This window comes from Theropithecus gelada, chromosome 20, assembly GCF_003255815.1.
Source record: "Theropithecus gelada isolate Dixy chromosome 20, Tgel_1.0, whole genome shotgun sequence".
In the NCBI taxonomy this organism is placed as follows: Eukaryota; Metazoa; Chordata; class Mammalia; order Primates; family Cercopithecidae; genus Theropithecus; species Theropithecus gelada.
The window spans coordinates 24388495-24403685 of record NC_037688.1 but is presented as its reverse complement, the minus strand read 5'-3'; the positions used below and the strand labels follow the sequence as shown (position 1 = coordinate 24403685).

Below are 15191 nucleotides of genomic sequence, written 5' to 3'. Positions count from 1 at the left end.
TCTGACTCACCAAAAAAACAAAAAACAAAAAAACAAAAAAACCTAAAAACTAAACTGCAAGGAAGGCCATCAAATTTATTTTTCTCATAACAATTGCTTGGATGCTTTTTTTATTTTTTTTATTTTTTTATTTTTTTATTTTTTTTTTGAGACGGAGTCTCGCTCTGTAGCCCAGGCTGGAGTGCAGTGGCCGGATCTCAGCTCACTGCAAGCTCCGCCTCCCGGGTTCACGCCATTCTCCTGCCTCAGCCTCCCGAGTAGCTGGGACTACAGGCGCCTGCCACCTCGCCCGGCTAGTTTTTTGTATTTCTTAGTAGAGACGGGGTTTCACTGTGTTAGCCAGGATGGTCTCGATCTCCTGACCTCGTGATCCGCCCGTCTCGGCCTCCCAAAGTGCTGGGATTACAGGCTTGAGCCACCGCGCCCGGCGGATGCTTTTTTTAAAAAGTAAAATTAAAATAATCAGTGTGAACAAAATCCTTTTTTTTTCTGGTTTCTCATCTTCCTCTGCCCCCGGCGCCCTGGCCCCCGCCCCCTGCCAGTTGGTTGGGGTCGCTAGCCGGAAACAGCTACACTTCTGGTCCCCCAGGCCCTTGGTGCCCAGTAGCCTGGGAGCACTTCAGAAGCCTTGGCTCCTGGGCCCTGTCCTGGCATTACCCTCTGCACCCTGCCAATCAGTAACTTTTGCTGAATGAACAAAATAATGCTTACATCAACTTTAGGCTTTTAGAATCCATTAATCCATTCTTTTCCAAGCAAAGGTGGTAATGAAAATGGAAAAGAAAACCATTCTAGAAAGAAGACAAGGAAGAGAGTGGAAATGTATTGCTGTAAAATACACTGCCGTTTCAGACAGTAGGAGCCTCCTCCAAGTCATTTCTTTCCCTTTGCTGGCTCTGGTGGCTTGGCGGGCTCTGGTCCCTTGCCCTGCTGGGGTTCTTTTTCTTTGCCTGGAGGAGAAATCAGCATATGCTTTTTGGCCCTCTTGCCTCTGAAGTTGTTTCTTTGAAGACACACATCGATCAAAGCAAAAACTCCAGCCACACCAATCAGGATCTGGAAAACAAAAGGGTCCTCATGACTTTTGCTTTTCATTCCAAACGTGGTGAGTTTCCCTCCTGGTTTCTCGTTCATCAGGGGGTGCTGTTTCACATGTCCCCCATGTCCCCTCAAATGTCAACCAGCCCTGAGAGGCTAGAAGCATGCCTACTCCTTCAGCCTCGGCCTTCTCCACTCCCCCATCCTGCCATCTCACCTGTTTCTTTTCTGTCTTGAAACCCAGCCAGAGTGGGACTTTTTGCTCTGGGGTCGGCAGCTACAGGAAGGAACCTGGGCTGGTTCCCCAGACATCATCTTTATTTAAATGGTGGCTCCATTGGAAACATCTGTCTACTTTACTTTTTTTTCCTTTGAGACGAAGTCTTGCTCTGTCGTCCAGGGTGGAGTGCAGTGCCACAATCTCTGCTAACTGCAACCTCTGCCTCCTGGATTTAAGCAATTCTCCTGCCTCAGCCTCCCAAGTTGCTGGGATTACAGGCATGCGCCACCATGCCTAGCTAATTTTTGTATTTTTAGTAGAAAATACATTTTCTACTAAATTTTGTAAATTTTGTATTTTTGTATTTCACCATGTTGGCCAGGCTGGTCTACAAACTCCTGACCTCAGGTGATCCACTCGCTTCGGCCTCCCAAAGTGCTGGGATTACAGGCATGAGCCACTGCGCCCGGCCTACTTCACTTTTAAACTTTACTTTGATCCCAAGATTTTTGTGAAAAATAAAGAAGCCCTTTCCTTAAACAGAGGACAACACTCATCCTCCAAAAGAGGTGAATTCAGAGCAAATGCACGGCCCAGCCTGGAAAGACTCACCACAGCAAGTAAGTAGTGGAGATGCATGGATCGCCGACTTCTCACAGCAAAGACCACGGCTCCCACCAGGAACGCACAGGCAAACAGGTCGTTGAAGAGGTCCTGAAGGTGGAGAGGTGAGTCAGCCTCAGCCAAAGCCGGGCCCTCCCAGCAACAAACACTGCACCCTGGTTAGCTTCCTCCAAAGGAATGATTTGCAAACTTCCACCTGATTTAAAAATGTATGCATAAAGATAAACACACACTGGGCTAGGTGGACATATCTGTGGCCCTCCAGCTGGGCTTTTTAAATTGAAACCTAAAAAGTCCAGGATGCTAAAATGCCCTCATGCTGAAGCCTGTGAAGTCACCAGCCCCCTCTTCTACCATCTCTCTGTGAAATCACACATTTGGTTTCTGCCTATGTCTCCTCCCACCAATACTCATTTATTATTTTTATTTTCTATTTTTTGAGACAGGGTCTTACTCTGATTACGCAGGCTGGAGTGTGGTGGCGCAATTTCTGCTCACTGCAGCCTCGACCTCCTCAGGCTCAGGTGATTCTCCCACCTCCGACTGCCACTACAGGCGTGTGCCACCAAGCACAGCTAATTTTTTTTCTTTTTTTTTTGTATTTTTAGTAGAGATAGGGTTTCACCATGTTATCCAGGCTGGTCTCAAACTCCTGGACTCAAGCGATCTGCCTTCCTCAGCCTCCCAAAGCGCTGGGATTATAGGCCTGGGCCACAGCACCCAGTCAATACTCATTTAAATAAATACACAACTATAAAACATCATGATGTCCCTCTTAAGGACCCCACCACTGACTTTCAGCTCCCAGGGCCAGCTCCCCGCTCTGGCTGGGTGGGCTGCATTGGCTCTGATGGACTTTAGCATCTCAATGGGAGCCTGGCAGCTTCCTCTGCAACCCGCTGCCCTCAGCCTGACTTCCTAGACCCCTTTCCCTCCTTACAAGGTGGTACCACCTCTTCCTTCCTCAACCCTCCTGCCCATCCCCTGTGACTTCAGTCTCACCCTCCCCATACCATATACTCGTTTCCCTCCCGCTACTGGCAAGGCATTGCCAAACTTCTCAGAGCTGGCCAAACCATGGCCATAGCAGGCTGGCTTCCTCCCGCATCTCTCCTGGGGCTAGAGGATGGGGTGAGAAGCAGCTGATCCTGCAGCGCTGGAAGACACCTGCCATTCCCCTTGGTTTCTATAATGCCATTTCCTGCTGTTGTCCTTCCCTGGCCACTTTGCTTCAGGCCTTTTCTTTTTTAATGTTTTGAATTTTGATACATTTCAAATGCCCAGAAAATAATAGAACATCCTACCTCCAACTCCCACCTCTACCAGGCCAGGAGCCACTGACATTTAACAGATGTTACCGTCTTGCCAATGTCCCCTTTAGGCCTCTTTGAAATCAAGAAATCCAACTTCACAGATGGAGCTGCAGCCCCCTCGCTTCCTTCCCTCTTCCTGTCCCTCATGCCTCCCTCCTCCAACTTTTGGAAGCTGATGTGTAGTTTTCCTGTCTGAATTTGTGCTTTTCTACATATTATATATTCATAAACAATGTATACTATTTTGTGTATTTCAAAATACACTTTTTATATATTTAAATAAAAAGTATCCTACCTTTCAATGCTTGCTTTTTGCCTTTTGAGATTTATCCACATTGAGAAATATAGATTTATTCCTTTTTTTTTTTTTTTTTTTTTTTGAGACAGAGTCTTGCTCTATTGCCCAGGCTGGAGTGCAGTGGCCCAATCTCGGCTCACTGCAAGCTCTGCCTCCTGGGTTCACGCCATTCTCCTGCCTCAGCCTCCTGAGTAGCTGGGACTACAAGCGCCTGCCACCACACCTGGCTAATTTTTTGTATTTTCAGTAGAGATGGAGTTTCACCATGTTAGCCAGGATGGTCTTGATCTCCTGACCTCGTGATCCGCCCGCCTTGGCCTCCTAAAGTGCTGGGATTACAGGCGTGAGCCACCGCGCATGGCCAGATTTATTAATTTTAACTGATGTAGCCTACTATAGGAATGAACAAAATGAGACTCAGGGTGTTTCTACCATGCCCTGTAATCTTGAACTCCTGGGCTCAAGCGATCCTCCCCACCTCAGCCTCAGTTGGGACTACAGGCGCCTGCCACTGTGCAATTAAAAACATTGTTTTTGTAAGCTGGGCGCAGTGGCTCACGCCTGTAATCCCAGGACTTTGGGAGGCCAAGGCGGGCGGATCACCTGAGGTTGGGAGTTCGAGACCAGCCTGACCAACATGGAGAAACCCCATCTCTACGAAAAATACAAAATTAGCTAGGTGTGGTGGTGCATGCCTGTAATCCCAGCTACTCAGGAGGCTGAGGTATGAGAATCTCTTGAACCTAGGAGGCAGAGGTTGCAGTGAGCCAAGATCATGCCATTGCACTCTAGCCTGGGCAACAAGAGCAAAACTCCATCTCAAAAAAAAAAAAAAAATTGTTTTTGTAGAGGCAGGGTTTCCCTATGTTGCCCAGGCTGGTCTCCAAGCCCTGGACTCCGGGACTCAAGTGATCCTCCCACCTTGGCCTCCCAAAGTGTCAGGATTATAGGTGTGAGCCACTACCTGGCCTATGATGTCTTCTGTTGAAGTTTTAATTTTAATGGGATACATAGTCTGTCTCTCTCCCTCCCTTCCTCTCTCTCCACAAATCCCAGGGACATTTATTGAATATTCTATTCAACTGTTTTATAATGCTACCTCCGTCATATACCAAGTTGCCATATGTTTGTAGATCTATTTCTGAGTTTTCTTTTCTATTCCTGTATTAGTCTACTCAGGATGCCATAATAAAATATCCCAGACTGGGTGACTTAAACAACAGACATTAACTTTCTCGCAGTTTTGGAGGCTGAAGTCCATGAGCAAGGTGCCAGGAAATTCAGTTTCTGGTGAGGGCTCTCTTCCGGGCTTGCAGATGGCTGTCTTCTCACTACGTTTTCACATGGCCTTTCTTTGATGCGTGCGTGTGTATGTGTGTGTGCATGTGTGCGTGTGTGTGTGTGTGTGTAGAGAGAGAGCAAGAGGGAGAGAGAATTCTCTGCTCTCTTCTTATAAAGATACTTACTTACTGGCTGGGTGTGGTGGCTCATACCTGTAATCATAGCACTTTGGGAGGCCAAGGCAGGCAGATCACCTGAGGCCAGGAGTTCAAGACCAGCTAGGCCAACATGGCAAAACGCTGTCTCTAGTAAAAATACAAAATTAGCTGGGTGCAGTGGTGCATGCCTGTAATCCTAGCTACTCAGGAGGCTGAGGCAGGAGAATGCTTGAACCGGGCGGTGGAAGTTGCAGTGAGCTGAGATTGTGCCACTGCACTCTAGCCTGCGTGACAAGAGCAAAACTCTGTCTCAAAACCAACAAACAAAAAACAAGACACTTATTTGATCAGGGCCCCAATATTCTGACCTCATTTAACCTTAATTACCTCCTTAGAGGCCGCATCTTCAAGTACAGCTACAGTGGGGTTAGAGCCTCAGCATATGGTTTTGCAGAGTGGGGGACACAAACATTCAATCTGTAACAATTTCATTAGTCTTCTTGTCAAGTCCCTGAGCTAGTACCAAAGCTTTATGGTAAATCTGATATCTTGTTGTCTGAGTCCATCCTTGTTAGTATTTTTTCTTCCTCCATAAGAATTTTAGAATCACCCCGTAAAGTTCCATGAAAAACCCATGTTAGGTTGAAATTTTATTTAATTTATAGATTAATTCAGAATTGAATTGATATCTCTATGATAATAAGTTTTCATATTTATGAATGTGGAATGTTTCTCTATTTACATTTTCCTTTGATATCCATTAATAAAGTCTTATATTCTCTATGTAGCGTCTTACATATCTTTCAGTAGGTTTATTCTTAGTCACTTTGTAGTTTCTCTTGCTGTTTTAAGTGGTTTCTTTTAAAGAGCTTTTTTTTTTTTTTTTTTTTTTGAGACAGAGTCTCACTCTGTCACCCAGGTTGGAGTGCAGTGGCTCCATCTCGGCTCATCCCAACCTCCGCCTCCTGCATTCAAGAGATTTTCTTGCCTCAGCCTCCCGAGTAGCTGGGATTACAGGCAGGCACCACCATGCCTGGTTAATTTTTGTATTTTTAGTAGAGACGGTGATTCACCATGTTGGCCAGGCTGGACTCAAACTCCTGACCTCAAGTGATCCACCCACCTGGGCCTCCCAAAATGCTGGGATTACAGGCGTGAGTCCCCGCGCCCAGCCAAAAAAAATCATATATTTCTCATTGTTCATTGTTGGTATTCAGGAACACTATTGCTTTTGTGTCTGGTAACCTTGTGGAACTCAATCAGTTCTAGTGATTTCACTGTAGATTCTCCTAGATTTTCTGTGTAGATAATTCCATGAGATTTTGTTTCTTCCCAATTTCTATTACCTTTTGTTTTCCTTATCGTATTGTACTAAGATCTCCCTCACAATGTTGAATAGAAGAAAAGCTAGTACGCATCTCTAAGGAAATGCTCCTGGAGTGTCACTATAAAATACAGTTTGTGTGGGTTTGGATAAATGCCTTTTTTTTTTTTTTTTTTTTTTTGAGACAGAGTCTCACTCTGTCACCCAGGCTGGAGTGCAGTGGCACAGTCTTGGCTCACTGCAAGCTCTGCTTCCTGGGTTCACGCCATTCTCCTGCCTCCGCCTCCTGAGTAGCTGGGACTACAAGCGCCTGCCACCACGCCTGGCTAATTTTTTTGTATTTTTAGTAGAGATGAGGTCTCACTGTGTTAGCCAGGATGGTCTCAATCTCCTAACCTTGTGATCTGCTGGCCCAGGCCTCCCAAGGTGCTGGGATTACAGGCGTGAGCCACCGCGCCTGGCCCTGATACCTATATTAAGATAAGGAAGTTCTCTTTATTCCTAGTTGGCTAAGAGTTTTCTAAAAATTGGTATTGAATATTACTAAATGGTTTTGCTGCAGCTTGTAGGATATATTTTTTCCTTTAAATAAAGCAGTAAAATATATTATGTGAATATATTATAGTGAAATATATTAATATGTATATTATATATAATAATTTATATATGTGTGTGTGTGTATGTATGGCAAAACCATCTTTGTATTCCTGGCATCAATGCTGCTTCATAATGATGTATTGCTTTCTTATATATTGCTTGATTCACTATGCTATTATTATTATTACTATTTTTTGGAAAGGTGTCTTGCTTTATTGCCCAGGTTGGAGTGCAGTGGTGCTATCTTGGCTCACTGCAGCCTCTGCCTCCCAGGTTCAAGCGATTCTCCTGCTTCAGCCTCCTGAATAGCTGGGATTACAGATGGCCACCACCATGCCCAGCTAATTTTTTGTATTTTTAGTAGAGACGGGTTTCACTATGTTGGCCAGTCTGGTCTCAAACTCCTGGCCTCAAGTGATCCGCCTGCTTCGGCCTCCCAAAGTGCTGGGATTACAGGCATGAGCCACCGCGCCCGGCCTCACTATGATAATATTTTATTTAGAATTTTTATGGCTATCTTCAAATACGATAGACCTATAGTTTACTTTCCTTATAATGTCTGGTCTTAAGATCAAGGCGCTAGCAGAGAGTAGGACATATTATAACACTTTTTAAAAGAAAAAAAAGAGATAGACAAAATAGAACTGAATATAAAATCTAGAAATAAACCCTACATATGGAATTTTTAGCATTTAACAAATATGCCATTTCAAATCCATGGCGGAAAAGACGTACTCTTCAATACAAGAATAAATCAGGTAATGGGGTGGAACAACTGGAAAGCCATCAGGATATAAAAATGGAACCATGGTTCATATCATATCCCTAAATCACTCAAATGAATCAAATGTAAAATGTGAAACAATAAAAGTGCCAGATGAAAACATGGATGAATTCTTTTATAACCTGTTTTTCTATTTATTTTTGAGTCAATTTTTGTAAATGATTTTTTTTCTAGAAAATTATTTTATCTGAACTTTCTAGTTTATTGGTATAAAAAGCTATTTTCCGGCTGAGTGCTGGGATTACAGGCGTGAGCCCTGTAGCTCACACCTGTAATCCCAGCACTTTGGGAGGTTGAGGCGGGCGGATCACGAGGTCAGGAGATCGAGACCATCCTGGCTAACATGGTGAAACCCCATCTCTACTAAAAACACAAAAAAATTAGCTGGGCGTGGTGGTGGGCGCCTGTAGTCCCAGATACTTGGGAGGCTGAGGCAGGAGAATGGCGTGAACCTGGGAGGCGGAGCTTGCAGTGAGCTGAGATCGTGCCACTGCACTCCAGCCTGGGCAACAAAGTGAGACTCTGTCTCAAAACAAAACAAAACAAAAAACCCCACCTATTTTCCCTTGTGTGTGTGTGTTTGTTGGGAGACAGGGTCTTACTCTGTCATCCAGGCTGGAGTGCAGTGGTGCAATCACTGTCTCACTGCAGCCTTGACTCTGCAGCTTAGGCGATCCTTCCACCTCAGCCCAAGTAGCTAGGACTACAAGTGCATGCCACCACACCCAGCTACTTTTTTTATTTTCTGTAGAGATGAGGTCCCACTGTGTTGCCCAGGATGGTCTTGAACTCCTGGGCTCAACTGATCTTCCTGCCTCAGCCTCCCACATTGCTGTTACAGGCATGAGCCATCCAGCTGGCTTCCCTTGTGATCTTTAAAATCTCTTCTTGATCTTTGTACTGTTTTTGTTCCTACTTTTCTTTTTCTTGAAGTTTGTCTACTTTTGTCTTTTCAAATAACCAGATTTTTAGTTTTATTAATCCTCCCCATAAATCTTTGTTTCCTATTTCATTAATTTTTAGTTCTTATCTTTGGCATTTCCTTAATTTCATTATTTTGTTTTGTTTTGGTATCATCTTCATATAGACATTTGATTTGTTAATGTTCATTCTTCTTTTCTAAGTATACAGATTTGAATTTGAATTATCTGCATTTTACAGGTAGTATCTGCAAATACTACATATAACTAAATCCTCATATACTGAGGGAAAAACAGTAGATTTATCCCCCAAACATACAAGGCTTTAGTTACATTTTAGTTACTGATTTCTAACTGTATTTCATTGAATTGGAGAATGTAGTCTATATTTTGTCAGTTCCTTGTTATTTATTTATATTGGCTTTGTGGTCTTATGTGAGGATAATTTTTATGATTGTTTCAAGTGAGCTTAAAAAGAATATAAAGCCTGTTATTATGGATGTATGGTTCTATGTTTTACATGTCAGTGGATCAAACTGTTAATTACTGAGGGACACATGTTAAAATCTCCTGCTGTGGTTACTATTTGTTAATTCTTTCTTATAATTAAGTCTATGTTTAGCTTTTATATTTTGGGGCTATATTGTTAGGTACACACAAGTTCAAAATTACTATATGTAGTGATCTTCTTTTTTTATATATAAAATTGGTTTAGTCTGGTATTAAAACTATGTCAGCTTTTGGCTGGGCGCGGTGGCTCACGCCTGTAATCCCAGCACTTTGGGAGGCTGAGGTGGGCAGATCCCAAGGTCAGGAGATCGAAACCATCCTGGCTAACACGGTGAAACCCCGTCTCTACTAAAAAGACAAAAAATTAGCTGGGCGTGGCGGCGTGCGCCTGTGGTCCCAGCTACTCGGGGGGCTGAGGCAGGAGAATGATGTGAACCCAGGAGGCGGAGCTTGCAGTGAGCTGAGATCCACTCCAGCCTGGCGACAGAGTGAGACTCCGTCTCAAAAAAAAAAAAAAAAAAAAAAAACCAAAACAAAAACTACATCAGCTTTTTTTTGAGACGGGGTTTCACTCTTGTTGCCCAGGCTGGAGTGCAGTGGCACGATCTCAGCTCACTGCAACCTACACCTCCCGGGTTCAAGGGATTCTCCTACCTCAGCCTCCTGAGTAGCTAGGATTATAAGCACCCGCCACCATGCCCAGCTAAGTTTTAAATACTTTTAGTAGAAATGGGACTTCACCATGTTGGCCAGGCTGGTTTCAAACTCCTGACCTCAAGTGATCCACCTGCTTCAGCCTCCCGAGTAGCTGGGATTACAGGCGCCTGCCACCATGCCCGGCTAATTTTTTGTATTTTTAGTAGAGACAGGGTTTCACTGTGTTAGCCAGGATGGTCTCGATCTCCTGACCTCGTGATCCGCCCGCCTCGGCCTCCCAAAATGCTGGGATTATAGGCGTGAGCCACCGCGCCCGGCCTCAGCTAGTGATTTGACAGAGATTTCCCTAAATGCTTGGAAACAAATGAACAAAAACATTACTGGTCTTTGCAGGTTGGTTCTGTGTTGGGGCACTTTATCAACATTTGGCCAGGCTGTTTACAACTCTGTCGTAGTTCTCACCTCCTGATTGTGCAGAGCCTAATGGTCGACCAAAGGTGGAAGCTTAGGGTCTTCTTAGGTCATTTCTGAGTATTTGTCCAGCCCTGGGAATGTGTGTAGTCTTCTAGATTCCCTAATATATCTCCTTTCTCAGTCTCTTTCTTCCCAGACTTTCTGGTCTGTCTACTGCTTGACTCACCTGTTTTCTCTTGTCTCAAGTGGGTGAGGCAAGTATATTTCCCTTTAAATGTTTTTGACAAATGCTACCTGGGAGGCTGCTTCATCCCTGAGAAAGTTCTGAGGCAGGTGAAACAAAGGCAAGTCCCTGGACCAATCTCTTAGGTAATCATCAGACAGGTCCAAACAAACATACAACCACAATTCTTTGAGAACGAAGTCTGTAATGTGATGAGATACCGATTGCACCGCTGCACTCCAGCCTGGATGACAGTGTAAGACCCTGTCTCACAACACACACGCGAAAATAGCTCTTTATGCTGGTCACTAGCAGACTTCGCCAGGAATTTGGGCTGCTGTCTTCATAGCCATTGCCAAGCTGTGGGGGTAAGAGATGCCCAGCAGGTAAGTTAAAGTGCACAGTCCTCTCTTACCAAAATCCAGCAGCTTCTTCCTTCATTAAGCACTCCTCTGGCTGTTCTAAGTTTTTAATTAGATTTGGTTTCTGAATAAGTTAGTTCTGACAGTTTTTGCTAGGTTACTCATCACTACAGTAGAGAGACAAAATTTTGGAGTTCCCTATTATGCCATTTTTCAGTGACACCACTCTCATTAAATACGGAATGTTCTCAGTCATTATCAGTATGAATATTTCCTCTTCTCCATTCTTGCTACTTTTTTTTTTTTTTTTTCTGAGACAGGGTCTCTGTCTGTCTCCCAGTCTGGAATGCAGTGATGGGATTACAGCTCACTCAGCCTCAGCTTCCTGGGCTCAAGCGATCCTCCCAACTCTGCCTCCTGAGTAGATGGGACCTCAGGCATATGCCACCATGCCTGGCTAATTTTTTGTGGAGACAAGCGGAAGGTCTCATGATGTTGTCCAGGCTGGTCTTGAATTCCTGGGCTCAAGCAATCCTCCCATGTTGGACTCCCAAAGTGCTGGGACTACAGGTGTAAGCCACTATTCTGGATCTCCATTCTCTTGAATATTTCCTCTCATCTATTCTCTTAATAAGTTTTAAAAATTTTTATTGAAGTTTTTTTCTTTATCTTGAACTCCTGGCCTCAAGAAATCCTCCCACTTCGGCCTCCCAAAGTGTTGGAATTACAGGCGTGAACCACATGCCAACCCCTCCCCCTGCTTGTTTTTTTTTTTAAGAGATAGGGTCTTGTTTGTTTCCCAGGCTGGAGTGCAGTGGTTATTCACAGGTGTGATCACTGCACACTACAGCCTTGAACTCCTGGACTCAAGAGATCCTTTTGCCTCAGCCTCCTGAGTAGCTGGGACTATAGGCACAACTCACTGTGCCTAGCTTCTTGACACCTCTTTTATTATTTTTTAGACAGGGTCTCGCTCTGTCACTCAGATTGGAGTGCAGTGGCACCATCAGAGCTCTCTGTAGCCTTGACCTCCTGGGTTCAAGTCATTCTTCCACCTTGGTCTCCTGAGTAGCTAGAACGACAGGCATGTGCCACTATGCTTGGCTAATTTTTAAATTTTTTTTTGTAGAGACAGGGTCTCCCTGTGTTGCCCAGGCTGGTCTCAAACTCCTGGACCGAAGGGACCTATTCACCTCAGCCTCCCAAAGTGCTGGGATTACAGGTATGAGCCACCAGACCCAGCCCAACAACCTTGATGGATGTTCTCACTCCATGTTCTGTCTCAATCTCTTTCTTATTTTCTTTCTCTCTGTGTGCTGTGTTCTGGGTAATTTCCCCGTACCTTTCAGTTAACAGTTCCCTCTTCAGCTATGTCTGATCTGTTTTTGAGTTCATCTACTGACATTTTTATTTCAATAACTATATTTTCTATTCTAGACACTGTACTTTTAAAAAAATCTGTCTATTCTGTCCTCATAGTGTTTTATTCTTTTCTCAGGACTCTTATGTCTATAATCACTTAAAATATGTTATTATTCTCAGATAGCTCTTCTATTATCTCATATTCTCAGGATTCTAATCCATCTGTTGTGTTTGTTGATTCTAAGTAATGGGGATTTTTTTAAAATTAGGTGTTTTGTAGTTTTGAATTATTAGTTCATTTTTGACAAGGTTTTCCCCCTGCCCCTCTGTAAGAATCTCTTCATGCCCTGATTGTGATTTTGCATTTGTTTCTATCAGGAGTCCGAGGATATCAGCAGAATGTCGTCAGACTGGGATCAATTTTTATGGCAATTCCCAGGGATGAAGGTTTCTGGGCTACATGAAGGTTTCTAGGCTGCAGGTAACAAAAATTCAAACTCCAATCTGTACAAAGGGCAGGCTTAAGGTTTCTATTTCTCAAGGAAGACTTCCTCTCTGCCCACTCAACACTCAGGCACAGATGAACATGTTTTCTTATTCCTCTGTGTTGGGAATAAGAAGGGTATGTGTCTTTGTCCATGTTTTCCCTCAGTGGGTAGTCTTTCCAGGGTGCTGGCTTTATACAGGGTTTTCAGTTCTAAATTCCCACTTTGCTTAGGATCAAGGCCTTATTTCCTGACTTGAGAGTGCATGAAAATTCATGCTGTAGGTTCCTGAGACACTACCTCGTGGACCATTCCCACTCATACTTTGCAGCTTATGTGATCACTGCCCCGTTTTCCATTTCTGGTGCCTCTGTGTTTTCATTTCTTTTTTGTCCACCATTCATTCAGTTAAAGCAATACTGGTTACATTTCCCCTGGTATTTTTAGATAAGCACAGCAGGAAGATTTTCAGGGTTCATTGGTTTTTCATCTTGCTGGAACTAAAAATGTCTTCTCAGGCTCCTTGTTTAGGAACTTGTCCTCTGCCTGTCCTTTTACCTTGTCCTCTGCTTGTCCCTTTTCTGAGAGTCCTTATTTGGCCCTCCTGTCCTTTCTCCTTGTATTGGAGGTCCTCATCTACCTCACCAAGACCTCTGGATCCCTGGACCCTAATAGATTTTAACAAGAAGGCAGGATGAAATGTACTCATAAAGCTAAGTTCGAAGCTTTTTTTCTGCTACTTACCAGCTGAGTGAGCTGGGGGCAAGTTACTTGGCCATTCAAAGCCAATTTCCTCAAGTGTAACGTGAGTGAAACAGTGAACAAGAGGGCTCTGGAGGCAGGCTGTGAATGTGCAATGAACAAAGGGACTTGGGAATTGGGGTCTTCATTGACTGGCAAGGGGTTAGGTGGGTGTGCCCTGTGATTACACAGGTGAGGGATTCAACTCCATGAGTCCTCAGGCACGGTGTCAAGCAATTTACATTTAATCCTCAGGATTGAACGTCAATTCTGCAAGGCATATGACTGTCCCCATGTTACAGATGAGGAAACAGGCTAGGAATGAGTACTTTGCTCAGTTCTGTCTCATTCCACTAGATGACTGCTTTGGGTTGAACATCCTGATCCAAGCATTCTTTATAGGGATATTCACTGGAGACCTAACGCTGCTTTAGAAGTGATTTAAAAAAAAAAAATTCCCATTTTTGTCTTATTTTATTGACTTACGGGAGAGTAATTTTCTTCTTTGAATTTTGGGAATGGGGTCCTTCCGGGGTGATTTCCTGTCAAGTGTGAGCTGGCACAGGAGTTCGGAGGAACAACTGATTGCTATACCTCCCCTTCCCCTAAAGAGACCAAAGGCTCAGGCTCTCTTTGACCACCGGGTAGGTAAGAGTTCCCCACTCTCACTCCAACACACACACAGGCTTTTTTGGAGCATTTTCTGCCTAGCTACCCCTCTTGCACCCAGCTGCCTCTGCCTGGGCCCCACTGATGTTGTGAGCCCCTGACCCAGGCACAGATATGGGAGGTGAGGTGTGTCTCTCCGTTCTGTGACTTTCCAGGTGCCAAGACACACACATAATCAGCGTTCCGGATTCAGGCACTCCCCATCGCCCCTTACTTACAGAAATGGGCCACAGGATGAAGGGTATGTATCTATGAACGGCAAAGCTGTACATTATGATGAAGAAACTGAAGATGGATATCTCCATGGTGATGATAAGCGTCAAGATGGGGTGCACGCTGAGTGAGGACAACAGTATCATTGCCGCTATTAGGCAGCCCTGCAGTGAGACATAGACACCTCAGCCAGCAGCAAGGGCCTCTCACCATCTCTCTGTGAGGACTCCTGGAGCCTACTCCTCCTTCTCCCCACCCTCAGCCAAAGCCCCCCATCCAGGCATACCAGTCTAACTCACCAAACTCAGAATCTTGATCTCAGCGTGCCCCAAGAGCCAGAACTCTTTATTGCTGTCTTTTAATTCCCACCGGTAGCGGCGACACCCCTTCCTCGTGCCCACTTCGTGCTTGGGCTGCACCAACTTTTGAGGTTTTTCCAATGGCTCCTTATCGTCCTTCTTGTCCTCCTGGGGTTTGGCCCCAGCTGGAGGTGGAGCTGGCTCTGTCTTGGCCCCTTTTGCCGCCTTAGGTGCCATGACTGACTCGGTGTCCTTGACTTCTCACAGCTGGCCTGTTTCTTCTCTCTCCTGCTGTTTCTGGGTAGGCCAGGCCTACTAGAGAGCCTGGTGTCAACCGAGCGGCTCAGACGGCGCGCTCAGCTAACTGCCAGGACCACCGAATGCCAACTCCCACGCCCTCTCCACGCGCGCCCGTCTCCTGGCGCAGCTCCCATCCACCCCGCAGTGGCCGGATCCGCCCACCCTCCACGCGCCGGCCCCCGACGGGCCCCACCTCCGTTCTCAAACCGCTGGTCCCACCTCGGCGCGGAGCTGCCCTCGCGGTCCCATCCCGGCGTCTCCAGGCAGCCCCAGGTCTGTAAGCCGCCGCTCCGCTGCCGGGTCGGGGGGCTGCGAGCACCGGGTCACCACCCTGAGCTCCGCGGGCGCAGCGCCACGCGCAGGAAAATACAACGCGACTTGCGCAGGAAAATACAACAC

At 45.3% G+C, this 15191-nt stretch overlaps 1 protein-coding gene across 2 annotated transcripts; it reads right to left on the bottom strand.

Moving 5' to 3' along the window:
* Window positions 1–717: 717 nt before the first annotated feature.
* CMTM2 (CKLF like MARVEL transmembrane domain containing 2) lies at window positions 718–14955 on the bottom strand. 2 transcript variants are annotated; one of them, XM_025370619.1, is made up of 4 exons: window positions 14493–14955; window positions 14199–14357; window positions 1871–1972; window positions 718–1056 (listed from the first exon to the last, which is right to left on the bottom strand). In XM_025370619.1, the coding sequence occupies exons 1-4, from the start codon at window positions 14727–14729 to the stop codon at window positions 874–876; spliced, it is 681 nt and encodes a 226-aa protein (XP_025226404.1). In that variant the 5' UTR covers window positions 14730–14955; the 3' UTR covers window positions 718–873. The 2 variants fall into 2 exon arrangements, with proteins under 2 accessions (XP_025226404.1, XP_025226405.1); XM_025370620.1 differs by lacking the exon at window positions 14199–14357.
* Between the last annotated feature and the right edge of the window lie 236 nt (window positions 14956–15191).

Coding starts and splice junctions, on each gene's coding strand:
- CMTM2 (XM_025370619.1), bottom strand. CDS start 14,729: ATGGCACCTAAGGCGGCAAAAGGGGCCAAGACAGAGCCAGCTCCACCT. Junction 14,358..14,492: donor AGATCAAGATTCTGAGTTTG/GTGAGTTAGACT, acceptor GTCTCACTGCAG/GGCTGCCTAATAGCGGCAAT. Junction 1,057..1,870: donor TCCACTACTTACTTGCTGTG/GTGAGTCTTTCC, acceptor TTTGTTTTCCAG/ATCCTGATTGGTGTGGCTGG.